The 13,657-nt window shown below is 34.1% G+C and overlaps 1 protein-coding gene across 1 annotated transcript in view; it reads right to left on the reverse strand.

The window, feature by feature from the left end:
- Nucleotides 1-13,657, reverse strand: part of LOC118190894 (synaptotagmin-12-like) — a 506,095-nt gene that overhangs the window by 118,867 nt on the left and 373,571 nt on the right. Inside the window, exon 2 of the mRNA XM_085824139.1 lies at nt 1,196-1,395. Coding sequence (XP_085680265.1) covers nt 1,196-1,375 — 180 coding nt within the window. The 5' untranslated portion in view covers nt 1,376-1,395. The remainder of the gene's footprint in view (nt 1-1,195; nt 1,396-13,657) is intronic.

The raw sequence follows: 13,657 nt of genomic DNA on the forward strand, positions 1-13,657 counted from the left end.
ATTCATTGCATACTATAGTACTTGGCACTTGCAGAATATTGAAAGATGCACTATATTGCAATTGCTGGTACCAAAGACCTTTTCGTTGTACCAATGCATGTATGATATATAAATGCTGCTGTTCTATAAGAGCAGCTATATTTAGAGAAATATAAATACGAAAACGTGTGAATCATTAAAAAAACTAAAAATATGTTGAAAATATGCGCGGATGGGAACCATAATTCTCATGTTCTTTACTATATTTTCCGAAGCTACCAAGAATATAGCTGCAACTCAGTTATTTCGTTATTGTAATAAGTCTATTGAGTTATTATAGTATAGTATAAAGAGGTCCCTCAAGACGTTATTGTGTATCACACATTCAGAAATCAATCTAATATGTTCCTGTCAGTAAAAGGTGAATGTCTTTCTTTTATATGGAGATTGCTGATTTTGTTTGACAAAAAATATAAAATTATAATTGCCTGAATTCCATTACGAAGTTTCGTAGATTGAAGATCTTTAAAGTATTGTACTTTGTGTGTTTCTAAGAAAATATTTGTATTTTGACTCTTTGTTTTATAAATTATTACGCTGGGAACACTTGAAGGAACTTTATGTAACAAAGAAGGAAGGAAGGTAGGAAGACGCCATTAAAAGTAAAATTTCTGTTAACCCTAGCTTTCATTTGTTTCTTACATATGATTTCTTATTTTTCTTACTTACGATTAAAATGAAATAAAATATAATTATGGGATTAAAATGTGCTTTATTCATGCAAAAGAGGGTAGATAATTATTATAGTTATTATCTCGTAAAATATTCTAAATCAGTTTCAGTTTTTCCTTAGTAAATCCATCAGTTACACATAATCAGCATTGAGTTTAAATATTTTCCTTGTTTTCTGCAAATAAATATCGTTAGGCTAGCAAAATAAGATGTAACCTATGAGAGCCTTTCATTCGTAATTAAAGAAATATCTTCCAAAATCAAGTTTGGGAATTCAAATTTGGGAAAGTATAATTCCTTTTCATCGAAAGTTTTATCGAATCATATGAATATATACTCATATCATATTCATCAAATGGGAAAAGATATATAGCTGCAGGTATTTTAAGGATTATTATGACAGAAAAGTTCTTATGACAAGTATTAGAAAGAAGATATAAAATTAAATAGAACAGACAGTTAGAGAAGACAATATTCAACGTACAACGTAGCCGTTGCATCCAAGTTCTTCGTGTGTAGCCAGCTGCGCTCTCTCTTCTTTATTTCCCGTTACCCAAGCGAAGAGATAAGTCCAGCCGCCGAGCATCCGGCACATACCAATGAGTCCGGCTGTGACCATGACGCTAACTCCGATCAGAATGAGAGCAACTGCCCACTCATCCATTTTATCTTGAGCTTCCTGACCTGCAAATCAATTATTGAGAGTTAATGGCCAAGTAAGATAAACTACGCAAGAAAATCGATAATTCTCTTTATCGGTTATTTCGGAATCCTTTTGCAGTTCTTTGGCCTTTTCTGTTGTTCGGTTAGCAGGTTAAATACTTAAGGCAAAGCACTCAGACCTTATCTACCTAGGGATGCTTTTTTTCATATAAGACAGGTGTGGACAAACTTCAGAATAAACGTGCTAAAATACAAGAAAATTGAACAACCGAAAGTACGTTTGTACAGTTTATGTTATTTAACCCGTTTTATTATGATATGGATTTAAGCTATCACTTTTTCTTTTTGCTAGGTATCACCAAGAGGTAAATGAGTTAAGATTATTTAAAGCGGACATCTTGAAAATTTGATACAGAGCTTTTGGCAACGATGCTTGTAATTTTGTCTCGCCTATATCTGTTACATAAATTAGTCAGTATTAGCCATTTTACTGGCCGACATTAAACCGCACAGTTAGAAATTTCAGCCTACGCTTAGTTAGGGTATTTAGTTTGTAGTCTGCAATTGCGACCTCATTTACATTTGTAATTTCAACGTTATGTTATAGAAATCTCGCAAGTGGCAGAGTTTTAATTTGTATGCACAAGGTGTGCATTTTGGTAGGTTTAAAAGTTAACAAAAAGATTGTTTAAAACCTTTCATGTTACGATTATATTTTCCCAGATGGAGCGATAAATCACTTGCCAGTCTAAGTATGATTTAAAGATTTAAAGTTAATTTATCCAGAGAACAACCATACGTGTTTCCAAGAGCCACTAGTTGAATAGAAAGAAATGTAAACATTAAATGCAAATTTGGTTATCAGGTACATTTTGTGCTTTCAAATGCAAGTTATGACTATGCGGCTGGGGCGCTAGTGAGGCGATTCCCCTATGTAGTGATTGGTGTTGAATGCGTTTGAGTTAGGCTGCGTATTCACTGCATTCTGAACTAAAACGTCATTTAATACAAATCTAAAATAAGCATTATTAACATACCAACACAATTTATAATAAATGTTTCAATGCACAGGAGCTAATTATTTAGAAGTAAGTACAGTTATTGTTCTCACTATCTGAGGATCTTGTTAGCGGAAAGAGTCTCTCTAGGAAATGTTTCTGAGCGGTCTGTCTACTTGCTCTTTCTGGAACACTTTTCAGACTAAATTGGTCGCGCCTTTTTAATTTTTCAGTTATATTGTACGTCTTCTGATTCGCTATAGTTGAAGACGATAACAGAAAAGCTGCAGGATCATTGGTTGGTCAGCTCCCTGAAATCGAGAGGCTTTGATAATTGACACAGTGTAGATAGCTAAAATTTCTTCCGAAGATCGTGAAGTTCCTGAACAAGTTATTGCTACAACAAGTTATTTGTAATGTCAAGTTCATCAACAAGTTATTGCTTCTGTAATGTCAGAAAATGACGTCTTACACCTCGCAACAACTCGAAGATTGCTAATTGTGATGAGACCGCATGTATTAATTTCTTACCTTTGTGTGGTCCGTTGCGCAAATAAACGTTTTCAGAATATCATTCAATAAGATTTGAGATACATGAGCAATGCAGCACATTGCTATTTTATTTATCCTTTATGCTGGCCTGATAGCTAATTCTCACCGTTCTACAACCTAGAACTCATCCCAAGAGAGAGATCTGGGAGAAGCATTAAAATAAAGGCAAGAAGAATGGGATGCAGGTTCTCAAGGTAGAAGTGCCCATGTATTTTACCACCAAGATTTCACTGATAGACTTATCTCCACCCTTTGTAACAATATTTGTAACAGGTAACGGTCCCTTCCCAGAGTGTTTCTGTAAAAGAGGATTAGTCTCATCTAAACTCTATGCGTGCGGCAAGGCTGGTACTTCAGACCATTAAACTATAAATGCATGCCCACTCATAGAAGCGTGGTACAAGCGGCTGCCGGTTGATGATGCACCCTTCATACGCTTCTTCATTGCCTGCTATTCTCAGAAATTTTAAACTCATAATGGAAAAATTGCAGGGTTTGGGACAGGACCTTTGTCATGTTACCTTGTGCACTATTGATTCCTGCCCAGTCTTCAATACTGAGCGCCGCCTGAGTTAACCACTGATCTAACTTTGTTGTAAAAGTCTTAAAGTGTTAATAGTCATCCTGGCAGAAGGGAATATTTCCTCCGTGTAAAAATATAAATATAAATATTACATGGGCATACAAGGTCTTTGTATGAGCATAGATATGTTGATTACAAACATTGTCTTGTACAAGTTACATGTGATAGTTATATAAAGTAATGACAGTTATGTGTACATTTAAACATTATCTGAATTCATATTTACGATACTTTTACTGAGATAATCAAAGTAAACTTGTAATTCATTTACAAATTGACTGGATTTTCAATATCATTTAAACTGCTTTACAATATTTTTTATCAAGTACATACAAACTGGATAGTAATATGCTTACATTACAATAGTTTTGCTCTTACAGTCCTGTTACTATTCTACGGGGTGAGCTTTTTTTCTAATTGCTATTAAAATTATGCTGCGAAGGTACAATTCTCAAGGGAGGGGGAGAATTTCTTAGTACCTTGCTGAGCATACCCTGATTACCTCCTCTTTTTTAGTTTTCGTCTGCTTGTTGCCTCAGGTATTCTCCGCTTATTGCGGCCAGTATTCACTGCTTAGCATTTTTAAATGCAGTTTATCGGTTTGTGGGCAGTTGAAGATCTTGCCCCTAGGTGTCTCGTTATATGGTACTAGTGCTCTTGTGCGGCATGTTAGTGTGTATTTAGTGTGTGCATGATGGTGTGTGGTGTGGTGTATTTAATTATGGCAAAGCACACTAGGGCTATCTGCCTAAGGGGAGGAGTGCCTTCGTGGAGCATTTTCTAAGGGAAACTGGCTCGTATACACGTTACACATGGGGAAAACCACGAAAACGCCCATGCAGCCAGCCCGTTCGCGGGATTCGAACCTCAGACCGAACTACCAGTGTTCAGCGACTTTACCGCTCGGCCGCTGGTGGGCTTAGTATGTGCATAATAGAACCCTGTACATGAACACTGTGAAGAAACAAACGTACGTACAGCAACTATATATGGAAAATGCACTACATCAACTTATGTGTGTGTCTGTGTGATAATATGTATGTAATATTTTGGCAGTCGGGCACATGAATGAAGCTTGGCAGAAATGATGACACAGAAGAAGTTAATTGTTTTTATACCACATCTTTATTTAATTAAAGGGCATATCATCACTCTTTACTAAATACGATTAAATTCAATGCGTCATAATATTCTAACAAAGGGAGGCAGATGAGAGAGTAGCAGCATACATCTTAATAGCAGTGGGAGAAAATGGTCTCTCTGGCGCAAAATGGCGCGAGTTCTCTATTTATAGAAGCGGTTACGTAATAGGCTGAAATGTTAAAAGTAGTGTTCTAGGAGAAAGATCCTGAAATTGCGGAAAGTTAATTAGAGGTTGCTTGTTCGCATAGAGCAAAGCCGTCCTATTTTTTATATTTTACATTTCCCTCCCCCTCAAAAACAAGACGCCAGGCTGGCAAAGCATTAGTACATTAGTGAAGCAAGAAGTATGAGGAAAGACATGCAGAAAAACATCCAGGACATAGCGTACAGGCTTTAACTATGCCCTATCATAAATCATAACCTTTCTCATATAATTACAAAATTTTTGAATTATATAGTGATTTATAAATAAGCATATAATCTATAACTAAATGTAGAACTATAAGACAATATATGGAAGAATAATAATAAATAATAAATTAAATCCTAAAAGTCCTCAATTTTTCTCAAAATGTTCGTTGAAAAGTTTGTAAAGTCCTTTTCATCTAATGAAGATATTGGTTTAAGTCTCTTGATGCCAATAAGTCCACAAGATAAAAATAAGCTCACAAATATTATGCACTTTGTTCAATGCATATGGTTCCATAATAATTTTTGAATAGAAGATGTATAAAATTTTTACGGGGAACATTTTTTTTTCATATAAAACTTAGAAGGTATACAATTTATGCATAATGCATTCATTCTTCTCATCGTAGGTAATTAACAATACATTGACATATTTTAAAGTAATTTAAAAATTCAATACAAAACATTATGATATAACACCGTAAGAAAACAATTTAATATAAATCTCTAATAATATGATGTAATATTTAATAAGACAATAACACCTTGAATAAATTCTTTGGCATGTCCTCTCCAACAGATCGGCGTAACTAGGTTGCTGATGGTTAGGGGTGCTACGTACAAAATATCAAAAATCCTCTGTTGCTTAATAAAAGGTAACTGGTTTTTGGCATTGTACATTGTATCAAAGTGTTTTTGTAAAAATACAAAATCCTACAAAATTAAAATTTAAAACAAATAACTTGTATAATCAAGTTAAAGTCTTTGCTAGAATTTTGGAAACTAGAAACGAATAGTACTCTACAACAAGAAGAAAGAGAAAAAAATTGTTACAAAATAATGTAAGAAAGAAAATGTTTGGTTTTCTAAAATTATGTGAAAAATATAAAAGGTCAAGATCGGGAAAATAATTTGTCATAGTTAGGGTTTAGATCTAAATCAGGTACTAATCGGTCATAATCAGGAAAAATTTCAATAGAGAATTTTGAAAAATTAAATTAATTTTGGACAGAGATAGGAATTCTGCTAGTTCTAACAGTTAATTTAAATTCACATGCTGGATTAAAAGGTCTTAGTCTAGTTGAATGATCAATTTCTGATCTCGTTTTAGTTAGATTATTAGGTTAATTAATAAGTAACTTCAGAATATTGTTTTAGAATTTTGTCACAGAATGAGGGGTGTTATTATATTTTTCAGTTACTTTGGGTAATAATTTTGTCTACGCAATATTACTTTGATAAGAATTTAGCTTACATTTTAATCTAATTATAATCATTTGATTAACATGTTCAATTTTAACGATAATAGATAAACATTCCAGCTCAGTAATTGCATAATTTTGTTCATAAGATTTTAATTTTCTAGAATGAAAAGCAATTGGATGTAAATTATCATCAGGGTGTTCTTATTTTAAAACAGCACCAACAGCTTCTTTAGAGGCATCAACAAAAACATGACAAGGATATTTAGGATTAAATAAAGTTAAAATAGGCCTAGAAATTAATGCATCATTTAATTTTTGAAAAGCTATTTGACATTAATCATTCATTTTTAGGGGTTATATTTCTTAAGTAAATTTGTTACAGGAGCTCTAATTTTAGCATAATTTGGAATAAATTTATGATATACATTAATACTTCCTAAAAATCTTTGAAACTCTTCGACATTTTTAAGGGGTTGCAATTTCTTAATAACCTCTATATTTGCATTACTGGGCTGGTATTTACCTGCTTGAATTTCATATTCTAGAAAATTCATTTTTCTTTAGCAAAATTACATTTAGATTGTTTTAATTTTATATTTTCTTTTCCACATATATCAAATATTATTTTAAGATAGTTTAAATGTTCATCACAATTTGGAGAGAGTACCTATAATATCAACAAAATAATTTAAAGCAAATTGAATCTGATATTTGTTTAAAATTTGTCTAAGAGCTCTCTGAAAAACAGCTGGGGAATTCTTCCAAACAAAAGGTAATCTAGTAAACTCATAAAGTTCCAAATTTTTAGTAAATGCTAATTTTACAGTATCTTTTTCATTTAATTTTATATGCCAATAGCCAGATGCTAAATCCAACGTAGAGAAAATTTTTGTATTTGTTAATTGATCTAATATAGCATCAATTCTAGGAATGGGCTCAGAATCAGTTTTTATAATTTGATTAAGCTTTCTGTAATCAATGCACAACCTAGTTTTTGCCTGTTCATCATGCTTATAAGCTAAAGTTACAGGAGCAGCATAAGAACTGTAAGAAGGTTTAATTATTCCAGCACTTAACAGCTCATCTATTTGCTTCTTAATTTCACTATTATCTTTAGGAGATGCTCGATATGGTCTATAGGCTATCGGTAATTCAGAAGTTAATACAACTCTGGGGGGGGGGTTCAATATTTATACAACCAACATCATATTTATTTTTAGCAAATATATGATTATAACTATTTAACAATTTTTGTAATTTATTTACAGAATTACAGAATTTATTACAGAATTTTCAAAATAATTACCAGTCTTTTCAGTATTAATATCATTTTTCATATAAAATTATTTTGAAAAAACTTACATAATTTAACATTTTTACTCACCTGTTTCCTACACCGATAAACTTAATAATTATAAAATTTCAATTGTAATTTGATCAGTGAAACACAGGGTGAAGATAATAAACAATTTAAATTAGACTTTACCTCATAAAATATTACATCATTAGTGAGTTTACCTATTTCACATTATGATTTATGATATTATATACATTTATATATACATTTATGATATTATATACATTTATATATACATTTATGATAACTTAAAGAAGGTACTCGTATTCTTTTCCTTTTCAAATGTCCTGAAATCTATCTCGAAGTAAAAAATCCGACATGATTTCAAATAATTAAGAACATTAATATGATAGGCATACATAAACACATACGCACAAATTTGCACAAAAAAGTATCAATTCTTTTTAATTTATTGAATGTTAATTTATGTTTTACTACATCGCTTCACAAAGATACTTACCATTTTACATTTTTAACATTTTTTCTTAAAGTAATTGCTTAGTTTATCTTACTTTTCGGGGGAGAAGGAATTCAGGCACGAAAGGGGCTATATTAATACCGTTTGCTTGCAAAGTTCAATATGATCAGCAATCTATTTTGATATAGGCAATGACTTTTCATTTAACCCTTCAAGAATTAAGATTAGAGCATTAAATACGTACATTAACAAACAGCTGGGGGATGAGAAACTGTGGAGTGAAGGGGTTATTTTTTTAAGAAGATATGACGAAAAACGTGCAATGCCCTCTCTGGGACTCGAACCTGGACCTCTCGAATACACGCCGAGTGTGCTATTGTTTCACCTCGAAGGCATGCTGGAAGGAGCGAGAAAATACCTTATATATTAATCTTCGAGATTTCCTACACGACGACCTTCTCATACGATGACACGGTAGATACGATGATTAGGTATATAGCACGAATTCTCGCATCTAAAATTTTTGGATTTGAAAAATAAAATAAAAAAATAATAAATAAAAATTTAAAAAATAAATAAAAAAATCAGAATGTTGGTTATATCCAGGCTACAATCAATCCTGTATAAATACCTTTTAAAGTTCTGTTATTTAAAATTTTTTAAAGAAAAATATATAATTTAACTTCTAATCCCTTATTCATATAATTCCTTTCAATTTCTATAACTTCTGTCAGTTTTTAGAAAATCACTCAGTAATATTCAAAACATTATCATCTTAAAGCATCTTATATTAAAGTATTTTCCTTTAACTAAACAAATTTCTAAACCTCTGTTTGAGTTCGATTTAACAGCAAATTAATTTCTGCGGGGAAAATGACTGTTTCCATTCAAACTCTTTCAATATATTCTACCGTGCTCCGTTTTAAATGGCAGTTTGCGCTTATAAAATTTAGTCAGTCCATTGCTCAGAAACGCACTGAGTTCTCAAATGATGAGAACTATAAATCACAGTCAAAATGCAAATCACTCATGTTCCCTAGACTGTTAACACTAGAATGACTTAGTTTCCATTCGCGCTGGAATACAAATGCAAATTTTATTGAACCAAACTCAAGGACGAAATCAGGCAACGAAATACTGGCATTTATATTAAGCAGTGAGCTTAACATTTGTAGATGTTATCTAGTCTTTCATTTCATGATTCAAACAATACCGATTTCCCACTGTACTGATTACGATGACTGTTACAGTCCCAGACACCCAAACTGACGCTTATATACTAAAGAAAATAGTTAGATAAAAGGAGCTATGGTGATTAGTAGATCAACAAGTAGGCATTATGTGAGAAGATTAGGAGCTTTATTCTTCCCAGAAAAAGACAGAAGGGAATTAATTTTCTTTCTAAACTGATAAAAGGATTGCCTAATGTTAATAGGAGCAATATCTTATGTTAGGTAATAAATTTAGAAGAAGGGAGCATAGTTGATGCCATTAAAAAGTATTATGCAAAAGAGTCTTAATTAAGAAGGAAGATATGTTAGTCAAGTATTGTAAATGTTTTATAAAATGGCTGAATAATACTAGGAGATAATTTTAGGCAGAATGAACTAGAGAGGTATTCGTTTTTTTTTCTAACACAATGCTTAACTTTTTGTAAAATCATCTTTCTTTGCGTACTGTTGTTTATTCAAATGGATGGACATTTGCAACTTTATGCATTCTTTGAAAATTTCCAAAACTCATCGGGTTTTTTAACAGTCTCATAGCCAAAAATTTTGTCCAGGGTGCGTAACAGGGGAAACTGAATTACACCCGTGAGAAATGGGAAACTCCCGTTCCAAATTTTGTAAAGAAACACTTCTTTTACTCATCTGACAGGACCTTTTATTAGCTTATGAGAGTTTAATCAATGCACCTCACTGATGAATGGATTCCAGGTCCTCCCACTCCTCTTTCATCAAATCTCTTAAGAGGGCTTTAAACAAACTAGCATTTTAAGTATTCTCCTTCAAAACACATTGTACACTTACAAATATGCAACCCTACTCTGGAATTAAGCCCAGGCCAAACATAAGGCAGTGCGCATTGTTAATCACTATATACACTGGTGTGCAAAAATTAAGGACGAAGTCGAAAAATTAGCATATCAGCTGAACGAAGGGGCACAGCGGACAGAAAGACCAATCAGGAGATTAAGTAAGGTGATGTACGGTAGCACATGCGCTGATATGCAGGTAGACGTAATGGGGGAGTGTCTGAGTAGTATAAAGCATGTTGTCGGTGTAAGATCAGTATTTCTGGCAAAGAGATTGCACGCTGTATAGCAGTTAAAATCTCACCGAGTTGCTGCCTCAGAGAGAAATGGCGAATAATCAGTCTGTTAGACGACATCTGGATGCTTTTACCCGAGGTCGAATCATTGGGAAGTTGGAGGAAGGCCGCAGTGTGACAAGTGTGGCTGCAGAGTTCGGAATTGCTCACAGCATCGTTTCACGACTTTGGAGACAATTTCAAACTACAGGAACAGCTATCCGGGGGTTTAGTAGTGGTAGTCCACGAGGAACCACACCCGCAGATGACCGGTATATTGCCTTACATGCTAGAAGAAACAGGCGGCAGACAGCGAGAGAAATCGCTAGACACACGACACAGGCGACTGGACGACCGGTATCGCGTTTTACCGTGGCCAGAAGACTGCACGGTGGTGGTCTGTTTGCACGACGCCCTGTACGGTGTGTACCTTTAACGCCTGCCCATCGGAGAAGGCGTTCTCTGTGGTGCCGGGAACACCGGAATTGGAGAGACAATGAATGGGGACGAGTACTCTTTACAGATGAGAGCAGATTTAGTCTGAGTAGCGATTCTCATCGCATACTCATCTGGAGAGAGCGGGGAAGCCGCAATCATCCCTCGAACATCATTGAAAGAACAGGTATGGAGGTGGCGGTGTTCTCGTTTGGGGAGGCATCATGCTTGGTAGTCGTACAGACCTTCACATCTTCGACGCAGGTTCAGTCAACGAGACCCGTTATTGTAACGAGATTCTTCTTCCATATGTGCGTCTTTTTAGAGGCGGTATGGGTCCGCAGTTCCTTTTCATGGACGACAATGCACCATGTCATCGCACAGTAGCTGCCGAACAGCTCTTAGAGAGTGAGGATATTCAACGTATGGATTGGCCGGCAAGATCTCCGGATCTCAATCCCATCGAGCATGTATGGGATTTTATAGGCAGACGCTTGGCAGCTCGTACCGTACCACCAGTAACGATTCCGGAGCCTCGATTGGCATCGAGCTGCAAGACGAATGGGCAGCATTGCCTCAACAACTCATTGACACCCTCATTCTCAGCATGGGCAGACGCTGTGAAACCTGCCTAGCAGTCAGGGGAGATCATATCCCCTATTAAAGACCGGATGTTTCTTGCTGGACACAGGGATGTTTCGGCCTTCAGTCGCATTGCGCTCCATGCTACTTTTTCAATAAAGCTTCTTTTTATCCCTCTGATTTTTCTTTTAGTAAGTGTTGCTTACATTACTCATGTCTTTACGTATTGGGGATCTTATGGTATTAAATGTGTTGATTTGGAAAGTTTTTGTACAAAGTTATATTGAAAAAACCGTCTCGTCCTTAATTTTTGCAGACCAGTGTAGATCATGGAAGTTATACAGCATTTGTGCATTGTAATGTATTCAAAATCTAAATTGTAGTATATTTTAGTTTCAGTATATATTGCTTCCGAAAGTCCCGGAGAATACGTTATGGGTTATTAAAAGATTTACCTGTAGATGCAGTGTCTTTAATATAATTAATTTAGCGAAAACTGAGTCTGATATTAACAAACATTTTGAGCTTTATCTGCTGAATTATGTGTACAGTTATTTCTTCCACAAGAGAATATGAAAGAAATTTTTCTTTGAAAGAGAAGCTGAAAAAATGTTCTTTATTCTCCCACAAGAAAAGAGATCACTTCCTTGCAAAAGAGGTTTTTCCTAGATGAAAGAGCAAAAAGCTGATCAACAACTTTCTTGGGTCTGTTAAAAATGCTTCTGCCAACAGCCGGAGGTGTTCGGTGATGATCCGGTAAGGATTCTGTTTTTCGGTCCCATTTTTGTTCTCTGCTAGGAAGTACTATTATAAGAACTTTTTTGCGGTTGTATGCTGATTCATAATGACGTAGCATATTATGATTTGATTTTAGGATTCATATAAATATGTTATCATGGGTTCAAAACCAATACTCATGTTCTCAATAAAAGATTCTCGAATGTTTCGAGTGAAAATGAAATAAATGATATTTTTATTTGTCACTGAAATATCTCTCTTTTTCAATTGCAGACAAAATAAGTAGGAACAGCATTTTTTTCTTTCCCAGTCTACTATAAAGGATAAATAAACGCAATTTTGTTAAACTAGCAAGAATCTGAGAAATGGATTTTTGAAAAATGTATGTTTGTATCTCAAAATTAGTAGACAAAATATATGTATTGCATCAATGTTCAGTTTCAGAAATGAATATAGGAATTATAAATAATTAGTGAACAAATTGAATAAGCGATTTATTTCATCAAATGCAATGTACTACGAAACAGTTAACTTTCAAATGAACAGACGTTTCAGAGATTAAATGGAAAAGTATATTCTAAGGATCTTGTGGCTTACCTATTTCAGAATAATATTCTGCAGAAAGGTTGTAATTGAAATTTCTGCAAAAATAATAAAATTTTAATAATTTAGCTTTTTGAAAAAAAAGGCAGTCCCGAAATTTAGAAACATAATATGTTTATTGTTTTTAAAAATATTTATTCGATCAATCAGACGCTAAATTAAAAGAAAAATACCTGATGTGGCCACCATATGACTTCCTTGTATGGCCTATTAAATTTTACGTTAGTTCGTATTCAAATTACATTTGAGTAAAGCATGGATAACCAACTACACAGCCAGTCCTTTTACCTGTAATTGAACTCCCATTATTCAGCCACTCGGTCTCTGGTGAGACCGATATCACAGATATTACAGATTCCGTTCGCACAGTTTTTAGACGATTTGCATTGTATTTACCGAAATAGTTTGCCTAAAATTTTCATTTCTTAGATGTTTTAATTAATAACCCTAATTTTTCACTTTTTCTGCACGATAAGTTTCAAGGCAATAAAGCCTTTTGTAGTATCGGAAGAGATATTTTATCCCATTCCGCTTGAAAAGCTTTCCCAAACCAAGGAGAGTTGTAGGTCGACGTTTGGACAAAAAGCTTTTTAAAAGTCCGAAAGAGCAAAAGTCCACAAGGGATAGATACCAACAGGGGATATTAATAGGATATTTTGTTGAAGGGATATTTGCTCCTTGATACCCTTTTGTTACTCTATTTCTTCTAGAAAATTAACAGCGGATTTTGACGTGTGGCTGCCTTTTTTGTCTTGGTGCAGTTCTACTGGTTGATGGCACTAGTATTTCATATTTGAAGACGGTATTTTATATCTGAAAACTGGGTATAAAATATGTTTCTGAAAACATGAGGAATTGATCTTTACCCTTTTCTCCACTCTTTTTGTTTTTAATTTGCCATTGTATGAAAATTCAGCAACAGCCTATAAATCCCTTTGAAAAATCTCCTTT

The sequence above is a fragment of the Stegodyphus dumicola genome, chromosome 9 (genome assembly GCF_044657685.1).
Source record: "Stegodyphus dumicola isolate Sdum_Otavi_A_Nest chromosome 9, ASM4465768v1".
Lineage (NCBI taxonomy): Eukaryota > Metazoa > Arthropoda > Arachnida > Araneae > Eresidae > Stegodyphus > Stegodyphus dumicola.